The sequence below is a fragment of the Sapajus apella genome, unplaced genomic scaffold, assembly GCF_009761245.1.
Source record: "Sapajus apella isolate SASKATOON/1434 unplaced genomic scaffold, GSC_monkey_1.0 scaffold24, whole genome shotgun sequence".
In the NCBI taxonomy this organism is placed as follows: Eukaryota; Metazoa; Chordata; class Mammalia; order Primates; family Cebidae; genus Sapajus; species Sapajus apella.
In genome coordinates, this window is record NW_022436964.1 from 16,644,137 (window position 1) to 16,662,453 (window position 18,317).

Below are 18,317 nucleotides of genomic sequence, written 5' to 3' on the forward strand. Positions count from 1 at the left end.
GGGAGGCTGAGGCAAGAAAATCACTTGAACCTGGGAGGTGGAGGTTGCAGTAAGCTGAGAATGCATCACTGCACTCAAGCCTGGGTGGCAGAGCAAGATTCCATCTCAAAAAAAGAAAAAAATTCAAATGACTTTACCATACGTGTCCTCTAGTCTCTTGTTTACCATACACACCCTGTATAGTCTCTTATCATTTCTCTGTATGAAGAATAATTTGTACTCACTGATGTAAATGTTGCTATATTTTTACACAACATAGTATTATTTTAATATTGCACATAGAGAAAAATACTGCTTGAGATACCTCTTCCCCTCAAAATTCGAAGGGTTGGTATTTTTATTCAGGCTTCTGATTTAAAATACTGCTTGATCCATAACTCAGGCCATACAATTTCACCAAAACAAATACCCTAATAGTTGTCATCTTGAATAACTGTTTAGTGTACAGAATGTACTTTCATTTCTTAAGAAGTGATTTAAGAGATTATTACTTCTGCATTTATCACAGTAAGATGACCAAATCTTTAGTAAGGGAAGAGTAAAGGAACTTTTTTTTATATCTAGATAGAAATTTTATTAAGGATACAGTATTAGGGTTCATAATGGGAAATAATGGATGGATCACAAGAATAAGGCTCTTTCTAAGCCCCGCAGGCAAGAATATTGCAGAACAGTAAAGGACATGGTGGCTTCCTGGAGAATGTTGGCAGAAACCTGGGCCTCACTTCTGGAAAAGGCTCAGTGCTAGAGCTAACTGAGCATCAGTATGCCAGTACAGGCAAGAAGATCCTGCAAGAGGCAGACTTGGTTCTTAGGTCGGAACAGGCTCTGCTTCAGAACTTGATCCAGCACCCAATTCTTTTCTGCTTCAGCTTCCTTTTCTATAAAATGGGGGTCATCAGCCTGGCCAACATGGTGAAATCCCATCTCTACTAAAAATACAAAAATTAGTTGGGTGTGGTTGTGTGTGCCTGTAGTCCCAGCTACTTGGGAGGCTGAGGCAGGAGAATGGCTTGAACCTGGGAGGTGGAGGTTGCAGTGAGCCTAGATTGGGCTGCTGCACTCCAGCCTGGGTGACATAGTGAGACTTTGTCTCAAAAAAAAAAAAAAAAGAGGGCCATGAATGAGCTGTTATGAGGATAAATTTGGCTTTATTGAATGTTCATGATTCCTGGAACCCATAAAGATGTCAAATTTAGAAGACTCAGAGAGATTTCCTTTGCTCTGCAAATAGCTAAATTTGGTTAGCTGGGGTGGGGTCTGCATACTTTTCCTTTTGAAGAATTGTTCCCTCATTCTGGTCATCTTCTCCTCTCCTGCAAAGGTGCCATATATTTTTCTGGCCTCAAGTACCTACAGTGATAAAACACCCTGAGCTGAAAAGATCACTGGATAAGGCAGACTTAATACAAAAGAATGTGGCAGAAGTTCGGGCTTCAGCATGCATCAGAATAGAAGCTTCCTGAGGGCAGAGGCTTTTGTCTGCTTTCCTCATTGGAGTATCCCCAGAACTTTGAGCAAGTGCATGCTCAATAAATACTTGAAAGAATAAATCAATATCAGACATCTGGGCTTATGCCTCATCTTTCTACTGTTCTCAATGAAGAGATTCTCTTCATTCTACAACTTTCCTGAGCCTGATCTCCTTCTCCAAAATATTCACCCTTCCAGGCACTGACTCCACCTCCCATGTCAGAGCTTTTTCTTAAAGTAAATAACAGTCGACCATTAATAGCTTTATAACTTTGGAACAGTGCAGCTTTTTTTTTTTTTTTTTTTTTTTTTTAAATTTAAGAAGCATTGTTTCCATCCTCCAAACTAAAATAAATTTTGAGAAAAGATGGAGATGGTTTGGGACTGGGGAAGCAGGGAATGGAGGAAGTGATTATTTGAGGGCACATTAACTATTTGTTAATAGAATACCAAGAATTAAGAATATTAAGTTAGACCTTAAGTAATGTAAGTAAGGTAAGCTAAATAGAATATCTTAGTTAAATTTGGCTACTTAGGAAGTAGGTATCATTAAATGGATGTCTGTTAGATTCTTGATTTTCAAATTAACTAGATAGTCAGATTAGTTAGACTGAGGAAGGGGGATTACATGGCTAAGTCCTATGTTACTGAGGGAGAATGGGGAAAGGGCAAGAGAAGGCTGGCAGGTAGAGCTGGAATTTGTCTTCTAGCAATGGTTCTCAAATGTAAGCCTTCATCAGAATCATCTGGAGGACTTATTAAAACACAGATAGCTGGGCCCATCCCAGAATTTAGGATTCAGCAGGTCTGGGCAGAGGCATGATAGTCTGCATTTCTAGCTTGACCAGGTGATGTTGATATTGCTGGTCCCAGGACCACATTTTGAGAACCACTGCAGTAGAGTGTATGCATCAAGATATACCAACAGTCATCTTACGGTCCTCAGCTAAGTTCAGTTGTCCCCCACAGGTTGAAGCTGTGTTCAAGGGCAAACAAAAACTTTCTCTCGCAGCCACTTCCATAAGTTCCATAGTTTAACAGAGCAAACTCACACACACACAAAAAGGAGGAAGTTAGAACTGCTCCATTTCCTCTTATAGTGAAGGCATGTGTATTTCACAACTGCAATCACCTTGAATAGCAGAGGCTGGAAGGCTCTCCATGTCTTTACTGAAGCCACCTCACTAAGTCACACAGACATGCCGCTAATTCACTGCCTTGGCCAGCACATCTGAAAATAAATAGCACTATTATAGGCCCTTTCATGAATATACAGCATGTGGCCTCTAAATTGGCCAAAGGAGCTGGCTATGCTGGGACAAATAACTTAGATAAATCACAAATCAGAGTGGAGAAATGAGGTATTTTTAATCAACAGCATCCAACATTGTGTGCTGAGTAGTTTACTTGAATCTAGGTAGAGGAGGAGGTGGATGCAAGGGCTCCAAGTATGCTGGGAATACAGTTTTATTTCAAAATTCCGGGAAACTTAGAAACAAAATAGTAATAATGAAAGGAACCCTGAAGAGATTTGTTGTTGTTGTTGTTGTTGTTGTTTGTTTTTTGTTTTGAGATGAAGTCTTGTTCTGTCACCTAGGCTGGAATGCAATGGCCTGATCTCGGCCCACTGCAACCTCCGTCTCCCAGGTTGAAGCAATTCTCCACCCTCAGCCTCCCTAGTAGCTGGGATTATAGGTGTGTGTCACCATGCCCTGCTAATTTTTGTGTTTTTAATAGAGATGAGCTTTCACCATGTTGGCCAGGCTGGTCTTGAACTGACCTTGTCATCCACCCACCTCAGCTTCCCAAATTGCTGGGATTACAAGTGTGAGCCACCACACCCGGCCCTGACGAGACCATTAAGATACTTTCAAAATGGTTTTAAAAAGTGTGTGTGTGTGTGTGTGTGTGTGTGCGTGTGTGCAATTTCTGTCATAAATCTATGGCGACCACAGCACAAACATTTTAGAAAACAAAAAACAACTCTAGGTTAAGTGTGGTGGTTCATGCCTATAATCCCAGCAATTTGGGAGGCTGAGGCAGGAGGATCACTTGCATCCAGGAATTCGAGACCAGCTTGGACAACATAGCATGACCCCATCTCAACATAAAATTAAAAATTAGTCAGGCGTGATAGTGCATGCCTGTAGTCCTGGCTACTCTCAGGGGACCGAGGTAGGAGGATCTCTTAAGCCCTGAAGTTTGAGGCTGCAGTGAGCTGTGATCTCACCACTGCACGCAGCCTGGATGACAGAGCAAGACCCTGTCTCAAAAACAAAAAAAAAATATTTTCCTGCCTCTCTAGCATAACTGCGAATAGTTGCATTTCCATCTACTTTTTAAGTACACTATTTAAAAACATGAAAGGTTGTCAAATAGTGTGCTTAGATTTAAATACATTTTCAAGCTTATACTCCTATAATAAGCGTGTTCTTTGGAGTCAGATAGTCTTGGGTTCAAATCCTCAAGACATTTCCAGCCCTGAGTTTTGCATTTGTTAAATGGGGATGATAAACCTGGTTCATAGCATTGCTGTGTGCATTCAGTGAAGTGTTTATCAAATGCTCAGCACAGGGCCCTGTTTAATGTAAGCACTCAGTAAATAGTGGCATCATTTTCTGTTTTCACACACAAAAAATGAGTCGACCTTCTGCAATCCTAATAATCAGGAAGTTCTTGATGGCCAAAAGTATGCTTGTTTTTAGTCTGTGCATTTGGCAAAATTTCATCACACAAATTGTTCCGGGGTCCAGGAGCTGCTTTCAAGATATTCTCTGACCAGCTTGTTGAGAGCTTTTGTTTTCTGTGTTTTTCTCAAAGTTTAGACTCATCAAAGAGGAATGACCATCGGTGCTCAGAGTGAGAGATTGGTTTAGTTGTTGTTTAGACAGGCTATGCAGCTTTGTTCCCAGACCACAGATTATAACCACACCATGTGGGCACCACATATAGCCATTTTGGCAAACTAGATATGGGTTGCTAGGGACTTGGGTGAGAAACCATGGGTAGGGAGGTGGGGACCTCTTACCCCTACTCTCCCAAGCCTGGCCAAATTCACATCTGCAGTCAGGATTTTGTTTCTGTTCCAGACCTATTTATCAAACTGCCAACTTGATATCCACTTGGAGTCCTCATGGGAACCTCAAACTTAGTATTTGGGTATAAAGGAAATTTTCAGCCCACCAGAAGGTAACCATACTGTCTTGAGCCTTGCAGTTACCCTGTAAACAAAGGGATTAACTTTACTAGGTAGCAACTTCCTACCCACAAAGTTAAGAAAAGAGTCCCTCAATGGAAATCTTGGTTTTGCTTATCAAATAAACTTGGTTCTTCAGGATAGTTACAGATAAAAATGGGCAGAATAGCCAGTTAATTCAATAACTCCTTAAAATTTTTGAAAGCGTTTTGTACACTTTCTTTATATTGCTGCTTAGAGTATTAGTTGGTAAAATACTCTGAAGGAAAAATACACAAACACATTCACCCAACAATTTCAATTCTAGGACTTTATTCTACAGATATATTTATACATGTATGAATTCACAGGTACAGCTTTCTGAAAATTATTTGTTCTGGAAGAAAACTAGAAACAACAGAAATGTATGAAAGAGACTAGTTAAGAAATTATTGGCTGGGTGCAGTGGCTCACGCCTGTAATCCAAACACTTTGGGAGGCCGAGGCAGGCAGATCACGAGGGCAGGAGATTGAGACCAGCCTGACCAACATGGTGAAACCCCGTCTCTACTAAAAATACAAATATTAGACAGGCGTGGTGGTGGGTGCCTGTAGTCCCAGCTGCTCAGGAGGCTGAGGCAGGAGAATCATTTGAACCCAGGAGGTGGAGGTTGCAGTGAGCCAAGATCACGCCACTGCACTCCAGCCTGGCAATAGAGCGAGACTCTGTCTCAAAAAAAAAAAAAAAAAAAAAGAAAAGAAATTATTGCCCAGTTACATATAGAATACATATGCAGCTGTAAAAAAAAGAATGAGGGCATTATTATGTATTTATCTGTTAAGTGAATAAAGCAAAATGAGGATCACCAGCAAACAGATAAACAAATTGTGATATTCACACAATGGAATACTCCTCCATAATATAAAGGAATGAGCTATGGATGAGCACTACAACATAGATGACTCTCAAGTACTGTGTTCCCATTTGTAAATAAAAATGTGGGAAAGAATATATACCTGTATTTGCTTATAAACTCTATATGCACAGAAGGAAACACAGGAAATTATTACCTAGATTGTCTATGGAGAGGGAACTGGGTACCCGGCAGACAAAAGTAGGAGGGAGACATTTTACAGTGTCTTTTTTTATACTTCTTTTATTTAAAATTGCAAAATATATTACATGCTCAAAATAAAAATAGAACAGCTTATGTAACTATGTCTAAATATTACATGTAGTTTTCCTCTCTGGCTATTTTCTTTTTGGTTTTTTAGCCCAAAAAGAAAATTATTTAGCCCAGGTACATAAATGGAAAAAAAATGCTTAAAATATGTCATTTGCAAAAATAAACCAATATTTAGACATTTTAGAGCTAACAGGTTTTGTTCGTTTCTAATTTAATTCTACATGGTATCAGAGTAACTACTCTGTATGATTTCTGACCTTTGCGATTTGTTGAGATTTGTTTTATGGCCAAGCATATGGTCAATTTGTAAATGTTTAATGCGTGCAAGATGAATGTGTACTCTGAAGTTAGGCATAGTGTTTTCTGTATATGTCAATTAGCATAAGTTTGTTTATCATGTTCAGGTTTCATGGATCTCTGGGGTTTTTTATCTGCATGATAGAACAGAAGTATGTTTGAAACTTTTACTTTAGTTGTGGCTACAAATTTTTCCTTTTCCTTTTATAGTCCTTGCTTTGTATATTTTGAGCCTATATTACTTGATACATACGTATTTTGAATTGTGCTCTTTGATTATTTAGGAAATGTCTCTCTCTTCAGTAATGGTTCTTAAAGTCCATTTTGTCTGATATTACCTAGCTACATCAGCCTTCTTTTGGCTAGGTTTTATAACTTTTTAAATTCTCACTTTCAGTCTGTTTATGTCCTTATGTTTAAAGTGTGTCAAAAGAAAGAAAGAAAAGAAAGAAAAAGAAAGGGAAAGAGAGAAAAAAAAAGAGAGAAAAGAAAGAAAGGAAAGAAAGAAAGAAAGAAAGAAAGACACTGCAATCTACCTATATTACAAACATGTAAGCCTAAATCTAAAATAAAAGTTAAAAATAAGTAAAGTGTGCCTCTTCACAAAAACTTGTTAAGCATCAATAGTCATTAGGGAATGCAAATTAAAAACACAATGAGATACCACCACATACAACATATCTGGTCTAATGACTAAAATTAAAAATACTAACAACACTAAGTATTATTGAAAATATGGGAAAAACTGGACACTGATTATGGGAGTATACAACCACGTTAAAACACTTTAACTGGGCATTTGCCCAAGAGAAATGAAAGAATGTATCCATATAAAGATTTGAACACAGATGTTTACAGCAACTTTATTTGTAATAGCCAAAAACTGAAAATGACTCAAATATCCATAGACAGGTAAATGGATAAAAAAATAATAATAATAAAAAAAATTTTTTTAAACTGTGTTATATCCATACAATGGAATACTCCTCTATAATAAAAGGGAGTAAACTACTACTACACGGTGTAATATAGATGGATTGCAAAATAATTCTGTTGAATGAAAGAAGCCAGACCAAAAAAAGAGAGATATTGTATGATTCTATTTATATAAAACTCTAGAAAACGCAAATTGATCCACAGTGACAGCAAATTAGTAGTTACCAGGAGAAGGAGGGTAAGAATTAAGAAGGGGCATGAAGAAAGTTTTTTATTGTAGAAATGATTTCATGGTCCTATACATATGTCAAAACTTATCAAATTGCATACTGTAAATATGTGCAGCTTATTGCCTGCTAATTATACTGTTTTTAAAAGTAAAATGTGCTTCTTATAAGTAACGTAATTTTTTAAAATGTAGTCTGATGACCTTTGTCTTTTATTAGAGAATTTAATCTGTTTACGTTTAAAACTGATATAGACCAGGCATGGTGGCTCATACCTGTAATCCTAGCACTTTGGGAGGCCAAAGCGGGTAGAACACCTGTGGTCAGGAGTTCAAGACCAGCCTGGCCAACATGGTGAAATCCCGTCTCTCCTTAAAATACAAAAATGAGCCAGGCGTGATGGCAGGAGCCTGTAGTCCCAGCTACTCAGGAGGTTGAGGCAGGAGAATTACTTGAGCCCGGGAGGCGGAGGTTGCAGTGAGCCGAGATCGCGCCACTGCACTCCAGCCTGGGTGGCAGGGGGAGAGTCCATCTCAAAAACCAAAACAAAAGAAAACAAACAAAACCTGATATATTTGGGTATAAATGTTCAATCCTACTGTGGGGTTTTTTCTCTTTTGCCCACTTGTTTCTTCTTGCTGTAGACATTACAAAAATACATGTTTGACTTATTAGAATCATAGGATTAATTAGTACTTTTACCATTTCCCAGATGATATAATGTGGGCTTTAAAACATACAAAATCCATTTACCCCTCACACATTTTTGTGTATCATTGATGTTTTCATTTTATATATATTTTAAACTTCACATTATTATCATTATGTTGTACAATCACTTGTCATTTAGATTTATTTATGTTTACCCTTTTGGTGTATTTCAATGCTTTCAACACTTCTGTGTTTCCATCTGGGATTACTTTTCTTCTGCCTCAAGAGCTGTCTTTACGGTTTACTTTCATATGGCTCTGCTGGTCATAAATTCTCTCCATTTTTGTCTATCTGGTAAAATCTTTTTTCTTCATTATTTATGAAGGATATTTTCACTAGGTAGAAAAGTCTAGATTGTTAGTTATTTTCTTTCAGCACTTTGAAGATGTCATCGCATTGGTTTGTGAATTTTACTTTTTCAGTAAATTGAGAAGTTGATGGTTGGTTGTGTTAGTACACTTTGAAGATAATGTAACTTTCCCCCAGATATTTTAAAGACTTTTCTCTTTGACTTTCAGTAGTTCTACTGTGATGTGTCTAGGTCTGATTTCCTCTGTATTGATTCTGGTGGTCATTTATAGGGCTTTATGAATCTGTGTCTGGTATTTTATCAGCAATATTTCTTTAAATAGTACTTCGGCTCGTTTTATCCCTCCTCCTCCTTTGGGATCCAGCTTACATAGGTTACATCGGTTACCTTATAACTCAACACACTTTTCTGGAAAGGCTCTCTTTTCTTTAAACACAAGACACTCAAATTATAGGTGTTCTCTTAGGTGATTATGCTGCTTCATCAGTAGATGATTATTATCAAGAAGGAAACTACATGATGATATATAAAGCCTAGGGAGAGGAGCTGTCTCTGAAGACATTGAGGAATCCTTCTCCGGTCTTGCTGGAACCCTCAAACACTTAAGCCATCTTCAGATGAAAAACTTAAGCCATCTTCAGATGAAGACATCTGCTGTCTTCAGAGGAGTTTTCTAAGTGAAAGGGATTTGGGACTCCCGTGTGAGGAAGAAACGTAAATTCTATGCCTTGCTAATAAGGGGCAAACTTTTCTTTGTAGTCATGTTTCCACCTGTTGAATCCATTTTACGCAAGTTGTACAGTTAACGGCTTGTCTGTTTATAAGAAGAGATAGAAAATATGAGAAACAATAAAACCTGAAATAGTCTATTGTAAGGCCACAGGTTGAAGAACTTATGAGGAATTTATTCCAGACTTTATGGCTGAAAATATGTATGCATATATGTTTATGAATGTATAGAGATATATAGATATATGTGTATATAGATATATAAAGTTTGCTACAGAAATTCATTTTGTAGACTTTTACTAAAAGTATCCAAGAATGCATTTCAAAAAAGCCTTAGATTTCTTTTATGCAGTCAACTCCAGAAACTACTCACTCTTGAGCTAGACCTGTATTTTCAGACCTTATCCATGCCATGCATAGTGATCTAACCCTTTGGTAGCTACATCACCCAGAGCCAGTTTTTTATAACAAATTTTTCAACCTTGATTTTTAAAAAATGTGACCCTGCCCTAACCTTGTAATTTAGGAAATTTGGGAAGAGGGTTGTATAGCATCCTTTCACTGCTCACTTGAAGTAAATCATTTCTAGTCCTGAAACAATGGCTGTTTTGCAAGATTTAATTATACTGTATGTTGTAGCTGCGTTCACATGTACACCCACAAATGTCTTTAATTAATATTTATTACTAGCTTTGTGCTTTACACTGTGTTTGTGGAGTGTTTAACAATCAGCTGTTTGTTACCAAGAGTAAATTATGTGTTTGCTTTTCTTTACCCCACCCCTTTCACTGTTGTTTAAAACATGTCAGATTCAGGAAAACCTCAAGAGACCCAAACCTCTTTCAATGCTTATAGATACAGTTTTTTTTCTTAAATCGGTTTTAAAATCTATCCAACCATTTTGGCTGCTGGCCACACCAGCAGATTTTCCTTGAAGGTTGACAGCCAGGGAGAGCCTTCCAGAGCTGTTTGGTTTCCTAGTACAGCTGCTGGAGTAGCTTGCAGTGCTGATTGATCTGCTTGAAGATTCTTGTGCATCTTTGCCCTTTAGAGCTAGAAAGGTGCTCAGGACTATATAGCCCAGCCCCTTCGGTTTACATTTAATGAAACTAAGACCCAGCCTAGTCAACTCATGTGCTTGAACTCAAGCAAATGGCAAATGTCAAAACTCAGGACTCTGTCAGTTAGTTTTCATTCTTGTTCATTGTCCTTCTAGACACATCATTTTTAAAGAAATGAGGCAGCATGATGGTTAAAATACTTAAAGTGGGAATGAGAAAAACCGATGTCTACGTATCATGAAATGGTTTAAAAGTTTAAAATGCATTGTCTTCTTCATTAGACCCTTTTTTAATAATTTTTTTTTCTCAAAATCTGGCTCAGAAACCTTGTTTTAAAAGTTTCCTAAACATTCCTAGGTGGAATTAGTAACTCTTTCCTCTTTGCTCACAAGGAACTGTGCATATTCCTGTGTTAGAATACTTATCATATTATAAGTGTTCAATTATTCATCTGCCCTCCTCCCACCTCAGTGGATCAGGCTTCTGGGGAGCAGCAGCATCATTGTCTTCAACTTCAATCCCTAGTGCTTGGCAGAGAGCCGAGCACTTAGTGTGTTCTCAATGTGGAATGAATGAATGAATGAATGAACCAACCACTCCTTCACAGTCTTGCACTATCAGTGAATCTTGTGCTTTATGGGACATAAAAATACCTGGAATTGCTGGCTTAAAATACAGTTTTCCAGGCCATACCACAAGAGATGCTAATACAGGACTAGGGAGGGTCCAGGAATTAGAAATTTTATTTAAGTAGCTGATATACTGCAAATGGTCCAGCAGCCACACTTTGCAAGCTCTACTCTATAATTGGTTGTGGTTTGTAGTCCCAATTGTACATCATAATTATCTGCTGATCTGAATAAAAGCATAGAGCTTCTCTGCCCACTCCCTACCACCCATCCATCATCACCATTCTGACTCCTTAGTCACAATGGGTATTGACATTTTAAACAAATCCCAAGGCTCCTTTCCAGTAAAATGTGTGAAGATAAAGAAGATAATATTTATAAACTATTTTGAGTTCCTTAGAAGAAGGGTATCTTACCTCATTAAGGAAATATTATCATGATATAAATCTAGCATCATGAAATTTATCTCGGACATATCAAATTTGGTCTGAGAATCAAATGTAAAGGAAAATAAAAGCCACACAGAGTACCTGCATGGAAACACAGCCTGCTTTGGTTGTGTTCCTTTTTGTGGAGACAGATGTCCCCCTTCACTAGGACCAGGGTAGAGATGAAGAGGGTTGATTTGGACACTGGGGTGCTATATGTTCTTTTGGGACTGAAGTTCCATATTAGGAAACTTGACATTTACATAACTTTTAAACATCCCAAGCAGTACGCTCTGTCTGCACACTAACTTATATATATGCAATTTGTTTGTTTGTTTTGAAACAGGGTCTCACTTTGTCACCCAAGCTGGAGTGCAGCAAGCATGAACACAGTGCACTGTAGCCTCAATGTCCCAGGCTCAAGCAATCCTCCCACCTCAGTTTCCCGTGTAGCTGGGCCTGCAGGCACACACCACCATACCTGGCTAATATTTGTATTCTTTGCAGAGACTGGATTTCAACATGTTGCCCAGGCTGGTCTCGAACTCCTGAGCTCAAGTGATCCACCTGCTTTGGCCTCCCAAAGTGTTGGGATTAGAGGCGTGAGCCACTGAGCTCAGCCATATGCATTTTTTTAAAATTATGAACTTAACATAATTTCACAGGAGACAGACCTAAATGAGGTAGTTATTAAACTACTTTGTGACTATGGAAAGGTTTTCTGATCCTTGTAGTATATTTCCACATATATTGTTACATTGTTGTGTGTTTGTATTTAGTTGCTCATACTATTTTCTACTATAGCTTACTTTGTATGCAGGTTTCCATGGGTCAACCTAATTTATATTTTTGCCATTTTAAATGGAAAAACGATATCCCATGTATTTTATACTATTATTTGTTCAGTGTTCTTTCTGATGTGGGATGCTTTGGTCATTTCCAATTATTTGCTATCATGCTATTAGATACGGAGTTCTGATGTTCATTTTTGCTCAAAATTATATTTTTGTTTGTATGAATTCCACAGTGTATATTCCCCAAAGCAAGATAGTTAAAGAGTAACAACAGTTTTATAGTTCTGGTTGCATATTACAGTATTACTTTTCAGAGACACAGAGCCAATATACAGCCCCACCAGGGGTATGAGGCATGCTGCTTTTCCCACAGCTTGACCAACATGACATTTTATCATTCCAGCCTATTTCTGCTAGCTTAATATGTGTGTAGGGCCTCACTAGAGACATTTTATTTTGAAGTTCTTCAAGTGATATGAAGCAATTTTTTTTCCATGTGGAATGATTCACTATTTTCATTTTAGGGACAAACAATTCATTCATATTTGACAGTTTTGAAGTGACAGGTTTAATTGCCTTCTGTATAATTGGTTCTCTAGGGAGAGAAAATAGGAGTGCTATTGGGTATTGGGTTAGGCTCAAAGTGTCAAGAAGATTAGCTGTATAGTTCTGAATTAGGAAAGTCATACATGGAGGCCTGGAACAGAAATACCGGTTGGCCCTGTTTAAGAAGACTAGAGAGCAGGAACATTCTGATTTGATGATGACAAAAATACTGGAATTTTGGCATAGGACAGCAGATCTTGCTTCAAAACGAAAGCGAGACTCTGGCCCCCTTGCCTCTTTGATCCTCTCACAATGCTACTTTCTTTCCTGAACATTTTCAGATATTCTTATTTCAGACAGACCTCTCTGGTCTATAATAGGAACGGTTTTAGAATGGCCATGAAAGAAGACATGTTATTTGAGAGCTCTTGGGGGAAGACCTGGAGGCAGCAGTCTCAGGAGATGTCAGTCTTATCTGTAAAAAGGTCAGCTTGGTCACAGAAAAGGGCCTTGGGTTGGTTGTGTTGGCCCTCTGTGGCTTATGATCCTCTTTTCAAGTAAGCAAATAAATGATTGCAGTGTTGGTTTGAGTTCCTATGGTGCCAAACACAAGATACATTGTTGCTCATGCAATACAGATCTTTTGTTTTGGACAGTGGTCTAATCTGTTGATTTTTTAAAAATTGGTGACTGTCCACCTTATAATTAAAATCAGTCTATCAAGCACTTGGAGACAAAATCTGAAGTTATTCTTTCATTCCTAGTTGTCATACTAATTTTTTACTTTTGTCATAAACATACTAATTTGTCACTTTTGTCTCTGTAGAATATTTACACACACACCTATCTCTATCTATATAATTCTATCTAGACAACTCTACCTATATAATTCACATACTACAAAATTCACCCATGTGTACAGTTCAGTGATTTTTAACATATTCACAGTCATCACCACGGTCAATTTCAGAACATTTTCATTACTCCAGACAGAAACCCCAAACTCATTAGCAGCCACTCTCCATTTCTCTGCAATATCCCCACCCTAGGCAACCACAAATCTACTTTCAGTCTCTATAGATTTTGCAATTCTGGGCATTTCATATAAGGAATCATAGAACATATGGTCTTTTGGTTTAGCTTATTTCATGTTTCCAAGGTTCATTTATGTTGTGGTGTATATATGTACTCTCTTCCTTTTTATTGTTGAGTAATTTCCATTGTGTGAATATACGACTTTTTGTTAAGTCATTCACCAGTTGATGAACATTTGGATTTTTTCCATTGTTTGGCCTTTATGAATAATGCTGCTATGAACATTCATGCGTAAGTTTTTGTGGGGAAGTATGGTTATATATATTTTTTCTTTTTTTTCTTTTTTTTTTGCGACAGAGTCTTGCTCTGTCTACCAGGCTGGAGTGGAGTGGTGCAATCTCTGTTCACTGTAACCTCTGCCTCTCAAGTTCAAGCGGTTCTCATGCCTCAGCCTCCCAGGTAGCTGGGATTACAGGCATGTGCCACCATGCCTGGCTAATTTTTTTGTATTTTTAGTAGAGACAGGTTTTGGCCATGTTGGCCAGGCTAGTCTCGAACTCCTGACCTCAAGTAATCCACCTACCTCAGCCTCCCAAAGTGCTGGGATTACACGTGTGAGCCACTGCATACTGCCAGGAGTATGTTTTCATTTCTCCTGGGTATACACCTATGAGTAGAATTGCTGGGATACATGGGAGCTCTGTTTAATTTTTCAGGAACCACCAGATTGTTTTCCAAAATGACTGCACCACTTTATATTCCTACCAGCAGCATATGCATGCCCCATTTTCTCCACATCCTTGTCAACACTTTTTATTGCCCCTCTTTCTTGTTACAGCCAGCCTAGTGGTTGTGAAATGGCATCTCATTGTGATTTGATCTGCATTTCCTTCACGGCTAGTAGAATACTTACTTTCTATCCTGGTATTTTCTTATACTTAAAAAAAATTAAGTAAAGAAAATGCTGTAGAAAATTAAAGAGTATAGTTATGCTTGTGGCTACTGCTTTCTCTGAGGTTTCACACTTTGTTGCCTCATCATGTAAGGGGCTACCACTAGGATGAATGCGCGCCAGCCTTATTCTTCCAATCTTCTCTCCATTTGTCATTCAGAATCCTGGGAAAGAGAGATGCTTCTTCTGCCGTGAGTTACGTGCCCACCCTTTTGATTTGTGTTTCTGCCTACACAGTGCACAGCATGCGTGCAGGCATCTTGAAAGGAAACTGGGATGCTCCTGAGGGAGAATAGATGCCAAAGTTGGGACAAGAACCCAGTTTCCTGCCTCTAGGTGTAACTCATTGCCAAGGTTGGGAACAAAGCCAACCGTTTGAGAAAACTCATCATGCAGGGTAGTTAGTAAGTGCGTCCTAGCACACATTTTCACAGAGAAAACATAATGAGCTTATATATAATAAGCTTTGTTCATAATATTTAAGTATTACATTTACATATTATATTTAAAGTTACAATATTTTAAAATTTATATATACCCTTGTTGGACACAAAGCATGTTTAAAATGTATGACCTCATTTGATCCTCAGTAATCTCTGTTAGTTTCTAATTATATTCAGTAGTGGTATTGGTGTTGTATGTTTTGGCCTCATTGTGGTTTAAATACACTTTTGTGCACTAGCCTGAGAATGCAACCACCGATACAACGATGTAATGAGAAAACGTGCTCTGAGCTCCAAACAAATGGCTAACAGATGAATGCTCAGAAGTCAACCTGTTGGTAAGCTGGGCAATCACTGGCCAGCAGTCACTTGCCAGCAGGTGTGAGTAGACAGTGGGGAACAGCTTCCTCTCATGTGTGTGGTTCCTGGCTCCCTGAAGTGTTGGCTGCGCATTGTCTCTATGAGTGATGGGAAGGATCACTCCACTAGGAGCAGTTTGGAAAAAATACAATAATTGGGAATTCCGTTAGCATCGGAGGTGCCTACAGGGAGGTAGAAGCATTCATATAACAGTTCTCTGGTGTTCTCTGCCGTAGCAGCCAGCCAGCCAAATGGGTTCTGCTGCTTGAAATGAGGATGGCTGGATCAAAATGGCAGCTCAGGGTTTGAAGGATTCTAGTCAGAGACCAGACATCTTCACATAGAGAGAACTCTGAATGGCTGGGGGAGAAGGAGTCAAATGCCCTGGATCTTTTTCTTGGCCTCAAAGTCCTCCTTCTTCTGCCATCATCCTTCCAGTATTGGGCAGGACCCTGACTGCAGGCATCATGGCCTCTGTGTACTTCTCAAGGGTATGCATTGTCACATAAAAACTACCATGTCCACTAACAGGCCACTGAGGGTACCTAAGTCAGTTCTGCTCATCGCCCAGCCAAAGCCTGTGTTTTATAACATAATATCAAAGACTGCATCTAAAATTGAGATGATTTCTTAAAATAATCGCTTCATTTTGATTTTTCTATTTTAATCCAAGGTATTCTTCAGCGGAAATAAGGAAACAGTTTACTCTCCCACCAAACCTTGGCCAGTACCATCGACAGAGCATAAGCACCTCTGGCTTCCCCTCTCTTCAACTAGTAAGTATGAATTCCAGGTTTACTTAGCGAACAGTCAAGTGCAGAAGTGCCCAGGGTATGTGTTTGCCTCCTGCTCCTTCGATCTTCCTGCCATCACCTCACATTCTCCAACCACCAGATGCTAAGTCTGTGACTGCTTCTGGACATCAGATGATATCCCTCTCTTCCTCTGCCAACCTGGACTTAGGGTGCATAACAGGACTTATCAGAGCTGTGCTTTGGATGTCTCTGGACTAGCTTCCAGGCTACTCAGTCTCATCGAAATTATGGTTCATATTTGGGGGAGACAGGCTAGCTTGAAAACTTACCAAATCATCTTCTTGCAAGTATAATTTACATATAATAAAATTCACACATTTTGGGTATACAATTTGGTGAGTTTGGCAATTTAAAGTCACAGCCTTCAGTCACGACGTAGAACACTTCCTTTATCCTAAAGAGTTCCCCAGTGCCCTTTGACCATCTCCTCTTCCCATTCCCAGGCCATAACCCCCAACTCACACAATCTCTGATTCACTTCTGTCACTATAATTTTGCTCTATCTGGAGCTTCACATCCTGTAATTCGAATCACAGTATGTACAAACCTTCTTTTTTTGAGACAGGGTGTCACTCTGTCACCCAGCCTGGAGTACAGTGGGGGGAACTTGGCTCACTGCAACCTCAAGCTCCCCGGATCAAATGATTCTCCTCCCACCTCATCCTTCCAAGTACCTGAGAGTATATACCATCACACTTGGCTAATTTTTGTACTTTTTGTAGAGACAGGGGTCTCACTATGTTGCCGAGGCTGGTCTTGAACTCCTGGGCTCAAGTGATCCTCCTGACTCAGCCTCCCAAAGTGCTGGGATTACAGTGAGCCACTGTGCCTGGCCCTAAACCTTCATTTTTAAAAACACATTTCCTCTTAAGTTGAAGATTGCCTATGTTTTTATATCAATGCCACTTGTTGAGTGTGCCTACATGTGTTATTATTTGAGCACTAAATGCCAGATGTGTGCCAAGTGAGATAAATCTGACAAACGAGCTGGTTTGTAAAACCAGAAGTGAATATTCACTTCCTTTGTGAGAGAGCTCCAGCCCTCCTGTACTCACTTCCTCACACAGCACAGCAGCACTCTCTTGCTGGTTCTGGTGGTTATCTTCAAGAGGTTAGGTTATTTTTTGTTTCTACTTACTACTTCAAAACCACTTCTGCTCTTAGAAATTTTGTAACCTTCCACTCAGTTTCCGGTAACCGCCATTTTGTCTCCTGTAACAGTTTACACGCCGGGTAACTGTGAATCTTTTAAAGGTATGTTTTACTGGAGTGATTTGTGGTTATTTCAGAAGGATAATTTGTGTGTTGTATCATGAATGAAATAGTAGGACTTAAAAACGTATAGCATCTTTTACTGCAAGAGGTAACTTGCCATGCCATTTCTTCAGAAAAATCTGTTTATGACTTCAGTGGCTTGCTAGACTGCCCTTTTTATTTGTACTTTTCCTGTGTGTTTCAGAATTGCAGAGTATAATAAAAGCATGTCAAGTGCATAATGTGTCCATTTTCAGATATATTAGATGAGCTTTACACCAAGATAAATATGCTTCTTGGTTTAATTTGGTACTAATATATATTTAATTGAAAATTTTAAAAAAATTTTAATTGCCTGAAGTTGTGTTCCAAAATATGCAAAATTTAGTTTAAAATAGATTGGATACACTTTTAAATTTTAAACAAGGTAGAGGGTTTTAGTGCTTTGCTTTTTTAAAAAATAAATGAAGACTGCAGCTTTCTGCAGCAGTGGCCTTGGGAAATAGTGTGGACATCACTTCTAAGAGACTTTAAGGAAGTTTAGCTAACAGGCTTTAACCCCTTATCTCCATACCAGCTTTTCCTTTTTTTTTTTTTTTTTTTTTTTTTTTTTTGAGGAGGAGTTTCACTCTTGTTGCCCAGGCTGGAGTGCAATGGCGTGATCTTGGCTACTGCAACCTCTGCCTATCAAGTTCAAGCAGTTCTCCTGCCTAAGCCTCCTGAGTAGCTGGGGTTACAGGCATGTGTCACCATGCCTGGCTAATTTTGTATTTTTAGTAGAGACGGGGTTTCTCCATGTTGGTCAGGTTGGTCTCGTACTCCCACCTCAGGTGATCCATCCGCCTTGGCCTCCCAAAGTGGTAGACAGGGCCACCAGCTTTTATTTTAATGCTGCAGCCTTAAATATTTTTCAGGAGAAATTATTTTATGTAACGTTACAAAGGAAAAAATGTTT

The 18,317-nt window shown here is 38.8% G+C and overlaps 1 protein-coding gene across 5 annotated transcripts in view; it reads left to right on the top strand.

The window, feature by feature from the left end:
- The window catches only part of DOCK8 (dedicator of cytokinesis 8), a 246,177-nt gene that overhangs the window by 35,467 nt on the left and 192,393 nt on the right, over positions 1-18,317 (top strand). For 4 of the 5 annotated variants that reach the window (XM_032290975.1, XM_032290976.1, XM_032290977.1 and 1 more), the window contains exon 2: positions 15,967-16,069. In XM_032290975.1, the coding sequence (XP_032146866.1) occupies positions 15,967-16,069 (103 nt within the window). Of the gene's footprint in view, positions 1-15,966; positions 16,070-16,906; positions 17,363-18,317 lie in introns of those variants that run through there. The other variant, XM_032290979.1, reaches the window with a different exon arrangement.